Source organism: Thunnus maccoyii, chromosome 1 (assembly GCF_910596095.1).
Source record: "Thunnus maccoyii chromosome 1, fThuMac1.1, whole genome shotgun sequence".
In the NCBI taxonomy this organism is placed as follows: Eukaryota; Metazoa; Chordata; class Actinopteri; order Scombriformes; family Scombridae; genus Thunnus; species Thunnus maccoyii.
In genome coordinates, this window is record NC_056533.1 from 27,776,728 (window position 1) to 27,791,189 (window position 14,462).

Here is a 14,462-nt window from a genome sequence, read left to right on the forward strand (position 1 = left end):
AAGAAACCGAACCAATGCAGTATGCGCGCTCTCCGTTTCTTTTCTACTTTGGCTTGTAATGTTGTAATTATAATGATCCAATCCATCTTAACCTGGGCGCCTAACAGCTGCGATTATAGGGTAGGCCCACTCCCTTCCGCTCAGAGCCAGTAAAAAAATCGTGCGCTCGTAAATCTAAGCGACTGCGTTACCATAACGTGTGGTGAAATCATTATTTGGCGACATGGTGTCACAGACTCTCTCATCTCGTCTGTCAGGAATCCAATTTCCTTTTATTTACATCCACGGTATAGATTAATTACTCCCCCGACTAGTAGCCTGGAGGAATTAAGTTATGAGATCCTTTGGTAGACTCCATGATTAATCCATCGCGGCCTGTGTGAGGAAACGAAGGAGGAGAGGAGACGATTAATGTAGCCTGGAAACACTGAGATACGATCTTTAACACTGTTACATAATAATAATAATAATAATAATAATAATAATAATAATAATAATAATAATAATAATAATAATAATATGCTAATTCACGTTCAAACTATATTTTTATGTAACTAATCTAAAAAATTAAGGTCGTTTTTTATTGTTTTGTTGTATAATAATCCTCAAGTTTATTGCATGCTCAGGTGGCAGACTCAAAGCATCATGGGATGGGACGATTGGAGGTAGGGGAGGGTGTGATGGGGGGGGGGGGGGGGTCCACTTAAAGGATCTAGATATGAATACAGAGGGAAAGGCCCTTTCAGGCCCAATAATGATACCTTACGATCAGGGCGATGCTGCGGCCCACTATTGATAGAGCTTTAAGGGTTATGATATCGGTGAAGTTACTGATGAAATATCCCCCCTGATTAATAGAGGACTCTGTCGTAACGGGCTGACATATGGTAGGCGAGGCAGCTGGGGACGGTACCTCAGGCATCCCCTACGGCCATTAACATATTAGAGGCTATTGTGCAGGCAGACAGTCCGACTTCATCCAGAGCCCCTGTGCAGAGAGACAGCACCCCAGAGCTGTTTGATATAGGCTTTCAATAATGCATTACTCTTCAATCCGCCAACGGAGCTGTTCGTGGTGCTGAAATTATTGCCATGTGGCGCGTGTGGTGCCGCGCGTGGAGTGTTGCTCTCCGTAGGTTGTGTTAGAAGGGGAAACTTTGAACACATAAGATTAAGAAAAAGGATAGATAGATGTATAAATGTATAGATAGATAGATAGATAGATAGATAGATAGATAGATAGATAGATAGATAGATAGATAGATAGATAGATAGATAGATAGATATATAGATAGATAGATAGATAGATAGATAGATAGATAGATAGATAGATAGATAGATAGATAGATTTTTTTTCTCGAAGCATTTCCTCCAGATAAGAAAGTGAAAAGGAAAAAAACAGTGGGAAATATTGTGGATTTTCAGGTATTACTGGAGCTGAATTCATAAACTGTCTTCTAATAATTACAATTATACATTTTTCTTTCTGGGTGACAGGCAGGAGTTCTTGCTAACTCGTATTATGAAAGAATAAGGCGAAAAAAATAGTGTGGCGTAAAAAAAACACCAAAACTATTACAACGTGATCTACAACTAACTAAAAACTAACATTGTGATTTTAAAAAAAATCTATAAAAAGCTTAGATAAGTATATGTTGTTTACGTGAATCTATGCTAAACATTTTTAAAAAATGACGTTATCCATGGCTAACAAGCTGACTAAAATAATCAGACTGAAAATATTTTACTCACGTTAAGGAAAAGCTCTCGTCTGTCCATGTAGCCAAAAGCTAAAGAAAAAGCAATAAGGAGCAGCTTTCTGTGCTGTTAAACAGCAGCTTCCCTCATCCGGCTGCTCCCCTGAAACCCCGTAGCTGTCTGAAAATATTGCATTTTATAGCAGCGAATCGCGATTAATATTGCATTACCTGCATTTAAAAATTCGGGTTGTTTTTTTTTTCTTTTTCTTTTTCTTTTTTTTTTGTATAAATGCAGGGGGGGAAGAAACCCACCCACAAAAGATATCTGGCAGAATGAAGAGACATATTTTGGAGGAGGGTTAGGGGTTATACAGTGGTAATTTTGAATTAAAGAAAAAACTTTTTATCTTCTTTTATAAAAAAAAAATGTTCTTCTCTCTCTCTCTCTCTCTCTCTCTCTCTCTCTCTCTCTCTCTCTCTCTCTCTCTCTCTCTCTCTCTCTCTCTCTCCGCTTTAATGTTGCTCTTGAGTTATTCTGACTCTGCTGTGAAACTTCATTAAATGTTGATTGTTTGGTCTGCTTCAACACTGCAAAAGGCGGTAACTTCCAGACATACAAATCAATGTTTAATTTATGAATACTCTGCTATAATGAAGTCTATTGTGGCTGTTCAAGCATTTAACTATATGGGCAGCTGAAACACAACAAGCCTGTTACCTTTCTATCACAATATAGTTACCTATAATAATTAGATCAATTAACTTGTTATGTTGTGCCATTTAAAAATGTAAAATATACATGTATTATTATTATTATAGTTATTATACTTATTATTATACTTATTATTATTATTATTATTATTATTATTATTATTATTATTATTATTTATACACCAAGAAAAAAAATCACTTTAGTTTACATTTTTTAAAATTGGCACAAATATGTCGATTTAAAAAAAACAAAAGAAAAGAAAAAAAGCAGGTAAAATAGTTATCTTCAGTTTTAAAACTTGACAAAGGCCTGCGGTATATTTCTACTAACAGTCCTTGACTTTGATTTGGTTTATCTGTCGTTTAAATGCTGCTAAATTTGGCTAATTTATTCAACCATAAACTGTAGACAGACACTTATTATTTCGATAGTATAAATGCCAGAGTAAACGACAAAAATTGGGTCATTTTAAACCACACCAAACGAGCATCTCAGATTAAAATAACACCTCAGTTTGTGTCGAGTTGTAGCCTTGATGATATGTGTCAGTAAAACACCAAAAATTGACATTTAAAAACCTGAACAACCGTGGTCATTGTAGGGCCCAATCACAACCAGAAAAAAGCGTCGTTTTTTCTTTCTTCAATTTATTAGAAGATTGCTGGAACACACCTCCCCGTTGAATTTGGCTTACAGGATGAACAGTACCAATGAAAGTAAGAGGACAACAGAGGAGAGTGGAGGAGCTGTGAGAGGAGGGAAGGAGACAGTGGGACATTTCCATGATGCACATGTCGCCGCAGGTTTTTGTAAACATACTTGTGCACAAAAGTAAAAGATTACTTACACAACGTTTCCGTATAACAATTAACACGACAAACAACGTGGTGATCTCAATGTGAAAACAGGCATTTAAACAGTGACTTACACCATCCACAAAATAAGGTCTATCAGCAGACAGCTCTACTGTGCGCAGTGATTCTTCTTCCAATGCATAGAGTGTTTGCACTGCAAACTGAAAACACATGAAATATTACTCTTTTTTTTCATTGTAACCTCTCCTCGATGAAGCAGACAAGGCTTCTCGTGCTCTCTGTATCGGTTTGAAACTTCAATTGTGATGCCAATGGTATCGATAGACCCTATAATTTATTTCCCAAAACACAGGAGCTCACCTCTTATAGGCCTAAGTGATAAAGTGATGTTTGTATATACAAAACCATTTCGACATAACCGATCTATAAACCTAAAGGGTCCTTTGTGCAAATTCAAAATAAATATATCTATAGATGTGACAGCCTGTAGAGGCTAAATTCCTGCCCGTCAATTAGGATTTCATGCAGGCCTAAACATTTTTTTTCGTCGAAGAGTTTGCAACTAAATTTGAGTTCATAGCAGCCTCCAAATAAGAATAAATGAACAGATGAATAAATGAACAGTTTCATGGATTATTCTATACCAACAACGACAAAAATCAAACCAAAAGCACAGTTCAACAATCAATGAGGTAATTCGTAAATGGCTATACTTCAAATAATAGGCCTATCAGGAGAAAATAACTCGCTATTGAACCAAGCAAATTACCTCTGTCCACATGTTGTAAAAGGCAATGTCGACGTCGCTAAACTTTTTTCCCTCGTAACAACTGAGCGAAATTTGTGTAATCTGTTATTTGCATACTTCACATTCACCGATAACGTGAAAATAAACAAGATATATGAAGCCTCATAAAATGGGTAGCCTATCTAAAGCCCATTGTGCACCAACGTGTAAAATCGCTGGAGACAAAAGACTGAAAATGGTGTCTTAGTGTCCCTTGGTCCCCAAATTCAGTCACTCAACTTTTTTTCCCCCTCCCTTTTCTTTGCCCATCAGTGAGCAGCGGAAAATTTCAACCTCTTCTGCTTCTGTCTTTGGTTGCAAAACCACACTCGCACCACATTTTTTTTCAGGTCCAACTTTTCAGCTATAGCTGCTATTTTCTCGGACGACGGCCGAGGCTGTACGGCGAAGTAAGCCTCCAAAGACCTCTTTTCGGGGGCCGCTATCGAGGTCCTCTTGCGTTTCTTTTCACCCCCGTTGAAAATGTCAGGTTTGCTCATTTTCTCCCTCTGGGCCCCCTCGGCCTCCTCCAGCCAGGCCTGGAGGATGGGTTTGAGCGCAATCATGTTGTTGTGGGAAAGAGTTAACGACTCGAATCGACAAATTGTACTTTGGCTCAGTGACCCCACGCCGGGGATTTTGAGATTAGCCAGAGCGCCGCCCACGTCCGCCTGGGTCACCCCCAGCTTGATCCTCCGCTGCTTGAAGCGCTCCGCGAAAGCCTCCAGCTCCCTTGGGTCTGTGTCCGAGTCATTGATGGAGGGCAGTCCGGTGTTAGTGAGCCCAGGGCCTCCTTGACTCCCCCCGTGATGGCCCGGTAAGAGCCCGTGGTGGGTGAGAGGCGAGTTCATGCTCATAGCCTGGTGGGAGAGGTGACTCAAGCCGTGCATGTGAGAGTGCGGGTGGGCAGAGGAGGTGGAGATGAGCCCTCCGCCGCCACCTCCGCCGCCTCCACCACCTCCTCCGCCGGTCCCGTCGTGCGCACTGGACATCAGGGACAGGGACGGCGAGCCGATGTGGTCCATGATGTCCGGGGGCTCCAGGTTCTGGTGGTGGTGGTGGTGATGGTGATGATGATGGTGGGCCAGCGGCACGGTGGATGTCGACGAGCATGGCACCGTGCTCATCGTGTGGTAAGTGGCGTCGGGCTTGAACGGGTGCGTCTTGCCCTGGGACACAGCGATATCCACGGCCGCCAAAGCCTCAGCCCGGGCCAACAGAGTCTCATCCAAGCTTGCAAATATGTTACTCTGCAGCTGCAGGGGTGAAAATTAAAAGGGTGAGAAGAGGGAGAGTGAAGGGGTGCGAAATGGGTTAGAAAAAGGAAAAGACACGGAGAAGAAAGTGAGACGGCAGGGGAAAAAAGGAAAAAAAAACATAAATAAATGTATCTGTCAGTCGGGACTTTTGGCGACACATTACACAGCCGAAGTATTCCTTCAGAAGCGGCAAGTCATAAAAATTAATACAAAAACAGTAAAGCCAGGCTTTGCGTGAGCATGCTTTCAAAAAGATCACAGACTATCCGAGTGATTGCCGTGGAATACATGAAAAAAACATTAAGTTCTCGTCTTGGCTGAATGTGCCTCGGAGCACCCCTTGTTATTACGCACAGACAGCGTTCAGCGCTACATGCAGCCTAGGCAAGAAAAAGGAAAAAGTCGAAGTTTTTGGGGGGGATCATTTACCTGTGGAGTTTGCAGACAGGCTCTCCTTATAGCTTCCGAGCTGGAATGCAGGGTGGTGTACTTGTGCTCGGGTATAGAGGGATGCATGGCGAAGTGCGGCTGTTTGCTGTTCATGGACATCATCTTGGCGAGCTTCTCCAATTAAAGTGCACGGGAAGAAGGGGGGGAATCGGCTACAAAAGCTGGAAAATAGTCATAGATACACAGTGATCCTTTGCCTATCCAGTAATGATGCAGCTGTGTAGTGCGCCGAGTGCAGCCTTGAGCCCGGAGATCACAGAGATGCCTGCAGTCTCTCAGACGCACTCATCTGTCTACTGTTTCCCCACTGCTGGGGATGAGAGAGGCTCTTACACCTGAGCGCCTCAGATCTCGTCAAGCCCGTGCTCGGCTGCTCTCGCGAGACATAAACTGCCAGAACAGTGAGCAGGCTGACAGATAAAAAAAAAAAAAAAACTGCTCACAGGGCAGGCAGAAACATCTGGAGACTAGACGCCTGCGTTTTTTAAGGGCTCACTCCAATCCATGCAGCCACGGAACTGCACCGGTCCCATTTGCCTTTAGGCCTTTTTTTTTTTTTTACTGTAAAGGCCGTAAACCATTGACTTAAGGCTGTTTATTTTAGTAGCCATCCATGTTAGACTGCTCTTTATCCATCTGCTTTCAGGAATGTTTTTTTTCTAAAGTAATTATGAGTGAAATGTGTCCAAAAAACTCTGTCACGTGTTTACTAAATGCCAAAATTAAAAGTTCGAGCAAATGTATAGGAGGGACACAGGAGAGCAACATTATATGGACGTATGAGTATGAAAATATGACATTTAGGGGACACATTTTATTGACTTCATCAGTTGTTTAAAAGCCACACTGTTTACCAATCCCACTGGTAAACTGGTCTTGTCCCATTGTCTCTCATCTTAACCCCTGGAAGTAATGAGACCTCCGCCTCATCATCAAAGCCCATCATCTCCAGATGAGCACTAAACAAATTGATTTAATACACCAGCGTAACCTTGTACACAGTCTTTAACTAAATTAATTAATCCCAATGAATTAACACTTCATTTGTTCAAACCACAACGGTTGCCCAATTAAAATTTCATGCAGCGATTAGAGGTGTGTGAAATATACATGATATCGTTAAATTTGCATAATAAATAAGGCGCTTTCTGCTACAACAGAATTACTGTGCGTGTGAGGTTAATGTGTGTCGTTATAGGCTACAACATGCTTTTATCGGCAAGAATGGGCCACGCTTTTTGACTTTTAATGGCAGCAAATTAATAATTGTTACCGTCTAATGTAATACAAAGCATCGGGAAAGTAGCACAAAAGAGCGGAATATGATAATGTGAACAACTATTAGCTGAGAAATATTTAGGGATGTTTGTCCACTAAAATATTAACAGTATTATTCCCTAAGTGAAAATATTCTTAAAACAAAGCATTTTAATTTTACCACGAAATTCTAGGCCCATCCAGCCTAAAGCAGCGCAGTGTAAAGCCAATCATATGATAATGAAACAGTCAAATAATGAAAAATATTACAGAAACACAACACAAAAGAAAATAAAGTTTCATACATTGTTTCTCATTGCAGTACTATTTTATTTCCTAACACACAACATTGCAATATTTCATTCCAAACATTGTTTTTCATGATGGTCATCAGTCTTCAGTATGGCATGTCATCTTAAAAAAGGTTAACCATGAGGATCATGTTTACTTAACAGCTTGAAATGACAAACACATGCAAACAGACTGAATGTTGGATCAATGTCTCAGCACAAAGAGATGCACTATAGTGTTTGTTCTAGGATACAACACAGACAGATTTTCAGATGGTAAAGTTTTGTTTTGTGCAAAGCTTTAAAATCTACACAAAATACCATCTGACAAAACTGTCATATTTTGTCTGTATATACAATAACAACAGACCAAATACCAACAGCAGACAATAAGTTACAACTTAAGCATCACGTTTCATTAATTTATTCCGAAGCAACATATTAAGTTAAAGGATTTGGCTGACGATTTTCTACATTTTTCTTATTGTCAACAAATCTCATGTGCAGAGCCAAACCAACAATGAGCTCATCCTACTTATAAGTAATGTGTTTGAATCCAAAGCCCGATATATATTATACTCCTCTGTGCCATAGACCTTCGTTGTTGTCCAAGAACTTTTAAAAACTCGTCAGTAAGTCACACCATTGCTCTCGGTGACATGTTCCTTCACCACAAAGAATATGGTATGTTTTTTTAAGAAATGGCTCCAAAACACGTTTTCAATGTCCGGAGTATGGTTCTGTGTAAGGTCGACTTTCAGACAGAGTTCTGTCTACAGAGCTCCACTAGCTTGTTGTGCTATATATCACAAGCACTTGACTTTATACTGAAATAAGTACATTTCTAAACAAACTACAGTGACTATAATCTTCATAAAGAAGGAACAGGTCACCCAGTGCAACGCTGTGGCTAACTGATGTGTTTTTAATGGTTTTTGGACAATGGAGGTCTATGGCACAGAGGTATATTAGGCTTTGGATACACACATTTACTTGTAAGTAGGATCAATTCATTGTTGGCTCTGTACATGAAATTTGTTGACTATAAAGAAAAATATAGAAAATTGTCAGCCATATCCTTTAATGTCTTCAGCCTTGTGTGGATGTGGAACCTGACCTGCAGTACATAGAGAGAGAATACACAGGTACTGTTTTTAAAACCTTCACATGAGCTTGGAAAGTTTTGTGGGACTGCTTGTATTAAAGGGACTGTGTGACTTTCTCTTTATTGGCTGGCCAATGTTCAGTGTGTGTCTGTCTCTTGTGTTCACAGGTTTACCAGTGCCGCTGGAGGAAGAAGAAGAAGAGGAGGAGGAGGAGGGGTTTACATTATCATGGTGTTGGCCGGCTGGAATGAGAGAGCCAGAGGGACCGGCCTTATTCTCTTCCAGTGGATCAAACAGCAAATCAAAAGACAGTTCTTCAGTCTGAGAAGCCTCTCCATGCTCTGCACAGCCAGGGACGCCGCTCTCCCCACCGGACACCAGTGGAGAAAAACTTTCTTCTTCACGGCCTTTCGGAGCCTCTTTATTATTCACGGTGTCATCCATGAGGTCACGTGATGGGTTGTCACATTCCGTCACAGGTTTGCCGCCGCAACTCGTCGAGACACCGGCGCAGGTTTGTGGTTCTGGGACGAGAGTGTTGTCCAAGTCTGCGGGAGGGGAGGAAGCTAAGGAGAGATGAGACCCCCGGCTACTGGAACTCTCTCCGTCCAGCATCATGGAGTCCAACTCTGAGATTTTGTCAAGGTAAGCTGCATCCATGGAGGCCTCACTGGAAATCTGGAAACTATCAGGCTCATCAGCTACAAGATTGGTGGATGTGGATCCTTTCACTAAGCTTTCTTTACTTGCACCTGGACAGGGTTGGTCATTTGATTTAGATCTCGGCCAAGCACCCCAAAAGACAGACTTTGAGGGCTCCACGTCAGTATTTGAAGACAAGCCTTTGGGGAACTTGTGAAGGCTGCTGAATTGGTTCTCCATGGTGCTGCTACTCTTGCCAGGGCTAGGAAGTTCTTCAAAATCAAGTCTCCTAAGATAAGACGCAGGTTTAAATGCAACTTTCTTCTCACGGATGCCAGGGCTTTTCAGTGTCAGAGACCGGAAGGCAGAGGATGGAGTGGAGGGCGAAAAGTCAGAGGAGGTGCTATACAAGTCCTCGCCTTTCTGGTTTCCAGTCAGATTCTTATTCAACTCCTTGTGGTCCGCAGACGGCATGAACATCAAACTGTGATTTCTAGAAAATGTTCGACATTCTTCCTCTGGATTGCTGCAGATCGACCCCCTCTCGTTGTCGCTCAAGCTCCTCATCATCATGTTGACTTTCTGTTGCTGTGTGAGAGTTTCGGACCTGGCCTTGCTATTCCCACATACTTCCTGCATCTCAAGATATTTCTTTTCAGACGTTTTGGCCCGAGATTCAAGGTCTTCAATGTACTGGTCACTTCGCTCCAGAGCCCTCTTCAAGTGGTCCACATCACGCTCGTACTGCTGAATTTTTGCTTCCAGTGCTGCTACTGTGTAACGACCAAACCTGGGGAAAGTTCATTTTGTCTTTAAATGTTTGTAAAACACATTTAGGGAAAAACAATGTAATCTTTTTCTTGAATACATTCACAGTTCATCATATATTTGTATGACATAAAACATAAACATTTTTTTATTTGTCCAACAAAATGTAACTCATGCTGACTGTTAAAATAAAGTAAAACCGAGGTATAAATAAAACAATTAACCTTGTTTTTTGAAATATCAATTTAGATTGTGCTCTGTAAATATTGTTGAGTAGGCAAGAAACAGATTATCAACTCATAGAAGTATTACTAACTTTTGCAGTAAGTCACTACCTCCAACTTCAACAGGCATCTTTAGGAGGAGTAAATGGAGTATTGTAAGAAAACATAGTAAAAAACACTGAAACGAAAGTGAATGCCACAATCTCTAATTGTTCATTTTGTCTGGGGGGGGGGGATTTGGAGGCAAATGCCAAATACTTTCACAAACTGTTTTGTCTCATACTGACTGGGTATGCAGGTGAATAAAAACAAAAGTCGCAGACAGCCTTCACGTCTGTTTCGTGTGATCTTTCCTTACAGGCATCTAAATGTGAGAGACTAAAAAACTAAAAACATGTTTACTCTTTTCAAAATCATTATTCAGATAATTGATGACATTCAATTCCACATGCTAGTAGCCTAAGAGCACGGCTGGAACTCACAAAGCTGCTCATCCCTCTTCGGATAAACCAGTTTCTGATGGTATTTCGGACAGCAGGAGCAGAATGTAAATTTGTGTGTTAAATGAAGCCATGAATACTGACACATGTAAGTAAGCAGACATTAAAATCAGGTAAAGAAAATCATTCTTCTATCTAAGTCTTAAGTATTTAAGTGTCATGAACACATGAAAGATACTTACTTTTGAGGTGATCTGCTCGCCACCTCTGCTTTCAGTCTCATATTTTCTTGTACAAGGTCGACATTTTGAGACCGCAGTGCCTTATTTGCCTGAGGATGGGACAGTGACACATTTGTGACATGATTGATTAAATTTCAATGAAAATCTGTCAGACATAGTTTCTATGCTATACAGAGGCATCAAGTAAGCTTATCAGTGTATCTATTGAGAGATGTTAATACCTCCTTAAGCTTGTCCATGTCTTGCTTTACTTTGTCGCAAACATCTGTGGCAGCTCGCAGCTTGTTTGTCCATTCTTCCACGATGTAAGGGTCAACTCTTTTGTCATCCGTTTGCACTGAATCAATACTGCAGGGATCCAAAGCAGTCTTCAGTTGTGACTCCAGAGTTTGATTTTTTGTTTTAAGCTCCTCATTTTCTCTGATGAGCCCTTCAATTTCTTCCTGTTAAAAGAGAAATTACATAGGTGGAAAAGGAAAAACGGATTAAACAATAACTCAATTTCTGTATCATCATAGCTCTTGGTTCTTCCTTGTGCTGGGGAAAGGTATGAAACAGTTTTTCTCTTTTTGTTACCTGAAATCTAGATGCTAGGATGTACTCCGAAATAATTGTTAGTTTCTTTCACACAATCTTCCAAATTATGCTGAGGCATAAGTCAATTAGCAACTTACAGTATGTCTTTCTGCTGCAAGTCAATAGCTGTTGTAATGCCAAGTGCTAAGATGAACAACCGACTGTTCTACCAAACACCAAAGCTGCTTCAACTGTTAAGTCTTAAACTCTGTTGATACAGCCTATGCTAACATTTTGTGCTTAGTCCTATAAAGAGTCTGTTCAAGAGCATTGCTTGTTTTCGCTGTGAAAAAATATCCTTGAATTTACTGCAACAATGGCATGATGGACCCATACCTCATACTCCCGTAAAAGAAGTTCTCCTCTGGTTTTTCTGAGACATTTCCTCATGGAAGGGCTATCATTGTGATCACTCTCATTTGTGCCTCCTGTAACAGAAGACAAGATACCAAACATGTATTAAAGTAATGTAGTGATTTATAACAATATGAAACAGGATTTTACAATTCTGGGAAGTTGTCACTTTTTCATCTGTCTCCTAGATTGATCACCAGGTGAACATTAGAATTACCATTCACATAAAAAGTGCAATTATTGGTCTAAACACAACCTTTAATTACTATGCAGCTGCTACCCAACAACATGTACAATAAGAGAATTACTATGAGAAGTGGGGATGTTGCCTACTTGCAGATAACTGTTGGATTTTACAGTGAAAACAAAGTCTTTAAGTCTTTTAAAACTTGTAGACTTCCCTTTAAAGTAAAAGTTTGGATAATACTGTTTACATATCACCAATAGCTGGATGAGAAGATTGAGAGGATTCTTTTCAGCACAAAAATTAGTCCAAGGAACATACAGCATAGGCTGAGTTAGCTAGGAACTTACATCTTGCATCACTATAGGGAGATAGCCCTCAATACATCATAGACTCACCTGGAATTTACTCAATTAGGAGAGTGTGCAGAGGACAAGACTTCTGAGGTGTTGTGTGCAGCCACTGTACGAATTTAAGTCACTAACATTTTGATAATATCTTATACTGTAAGTGTTTTTTTTAAATTATTTTTATCAGGCAAAGTGATGCATTACAGCAAGTTCAAGTTCAGGTTACACAGAAAAACGAACTGCAGTGATGAAAGTTCTGATAGCATCTTTGTTTGTAATATCGTATCGCACGACTCCAGGTCATATCTAGGTCTGAATCCTATTAGTCAGGACTGAGTTTCATGTTTGCATGTCAGTGTGGAATGTTTTTGGGCAGTTTGCAAAGACATCAAATGTGATCAGCCCAACAAAAAAATAGGAAGAAAGCAGGAAACCATTCATTTGGATGAATGAGAATTTAAAAAGAAAATCACCATCATCATAAAACACTGCATGGAGGAACAAAAACTCCAGAGATATTGAAGTTACCCTGGAAACAAACATGGTACTTGTCTGACTCAACATGGCTTATCTGAGTATCAAATTTGAGTTTTCACAACTACTTTAACATGAGTAAGTTACAGGATGACTTATTTAGCGTGTACTGATGACTCAACTGTGAGAAGCTGTAGGTAGATGACGCCTCACATTACCTCTTGTTTTGTGTGTCTGTATGGAGTTACTCACCGATGATTTCTCTGCAGGGGCTCTCTGCCGTTATGGGGACTCTGCAGGTGGGACACTGGCTAGCTTTCTTTAACCACATTTCCATGCAGGATGAACAGAACACGTGGTGGTTGCCACAAATGACCGGCTGCCTGACCTGAGGTACACAGACAAAATTGTGCAAATTATTAGTTAACTTTGGTTATAAGGTACACTAAGGTTAAGAAAACATCATTTGACGGTAGCTAACGTAAGCTGCACGAACTTGTTGTTACGTTCAATATGTACGTTGATGTTAACGTTACTAGGCAGCAGTTTATCTCGTGTGAGTACGTCATCTTTGTTTAACGTTAACGGTTGACGGACGATAAACAAGTTTAAAAACAGAGCGGCAGTTACCTTTCCGAGACATATCTGGCACGATATCGGCAAAGTCAGTGAAAGCGTTGAAGTCTGAAAGTTGAGAGCCATGTTTCAAAGAAATATACAGAATACACACACACAACACACACACACACTTCCCCAGAGGAGGTACAAATTTCCCACCGAACCCGCAGCGCGCCGAGTTCAGAACTACGGAAAGCCAAAAGGCCCAAAAAAGTCAAAGCTGGACGAACGCAAAAATACTACAGTAACTTTAAACGTGACGTCCAATCTGGGCAATTAAGACTTTTAGTGAGCGTTACACCTGTTTGTGAAAAGTCAAACTGTTCCCGTGAAAAATGTTTGTTTAGTAAGCACGTTTAAAGAGACTCAACAGATGTGAAACCCATTTTAGAGGCATTTTCTATGGCATACAAGAAGATACGTCCATTTTTGGGGAGCATAACAACTCCAAAATAAGCTGAAAGACACGTTTCCTGCCACATTACTACCTCATCAAGTTGTAATGGTGACGCAGTTATCAAACAATTGCTTGTTTACACTTATTTTACACAGACATGGAGCAACATAGGATTCGTTTGGGGCTCTAACCAACCACCTGGTTAAGCTAATGTAAGTCGAATATTTAACTTACTCTATTAGTTTTGTAATGGTCTCCACCAACAATATCTGCCATTTGCTTGCTAGATATTTGACTGCATTCACCGGCTAACGCATAGTCAACAGCAACCTGTCACTGCTGGAAAGAGCAGTAACCTACTGTAAAGTTGTGTGCTGTCTTAAACCAAAACAATCAGCTAAAAGAGACTCCAAAGCTCTGTAGAGCTGCAGAACTGTACCATAACTCTCTGTGGGTTCATCACTATGCTAGTGATCCCATGACATTACAATTAGTCTATTATTTCATTGTTAAAAAATATTGATACTAGGGCTGCAATTACAAAATGTGAATTTGTTTGGTCTGAGAATAAATAACAAAACTATCAAGACTAATTATTAACAAATGTAAGAAGTGTAATTTACATACACCTCTTAAAACTTTAACTCTCTAGTTAGCCTATGAAATCAGCTTGAATCCTTCCAGAGCTGTACATCTATAAGTCTGAAATGAGAACTTGGGGGGTTTGACATACCGTAAGCTTACTTCAATTTGTTTGCAAAAATAAACAGGATTAGAATACATTATAAATGCGGAATCATTAAGATTCAACACAAAG

At 40.3% G+C, this 14,462-nt stretch overlaps 2 protein-coding genes and 1 long non-coding RNA gene across 11 annotated transcripts in view; 1 reads left to right on the forward strand and 2 right to left on the reverse strand.

Moving 5' to 3' along the window:
• Positions 1-3,079: 3,079 nt before the first annotated feature.
• pou4f1 (POU class 4 homeobox 1) lies at positions 3,080-5,996 on the reverse strand. Its single transcript, XM_042414303.1, has 2 exons — positions 5,703-5,996; positions 3,080-5,270 (listed from the first exon to the last, which is right to left on the reverse strand). Exons 1-2 carry the CDS (start codon positions 5,823-5,825, stop codon positions 4,284-4,286), a joined length of 1,110 nt encoding a protein of 369 aa, XP_042270237.1. The 5' UTR covers positions 5,826-5,996; the 3' UTR covers positions 3,080-4,283.
• A 2,301-nt stretch (positions 5,997-8,297) lies between these two features.
• Positions 8,298-13,341, reverse strand: obi1 (ORC ubiquitin ligase 1). Its single transcript, XM_042418111.1, has 6 exons — positions 13,261-13,341; positions 12,883-13,018; positions 11,605-11,696; positions 10,914-11,135; positions 10,693-10,781; positions 8,298-9,808 (listed from the first exon to the last, which is right to left on the reverse strand). The coding sequence occupies exons 1-6, from the start codon at positions 13,330-13,332 to the stop codon at positions 8,434-8,436; spliced, it is 1,986 nt and encodes a 661-aa protein (XP_042274045.1). The 5' UTR covers positions 13,333-13,341; the 3' UTR covers positions 8,298-8,433.
• Positions 13,329-14,462, forward strand: part of LOC121901372 — a 32,443-nt gene continuing 31,309 nt past the window's right edge. For all 9 annotated transcript variants that reach the window (XR_006097268.1, XR_006097267.1, XR_006097272.1 and 6 more), the window contains exon 1: positions 13,329-13,857. This is a non-coding gene — a long non-coding RNA (uncharacterized LOC121901372). The remainder of the gene's footprint in view (positions 13,858-14,462) is intronic.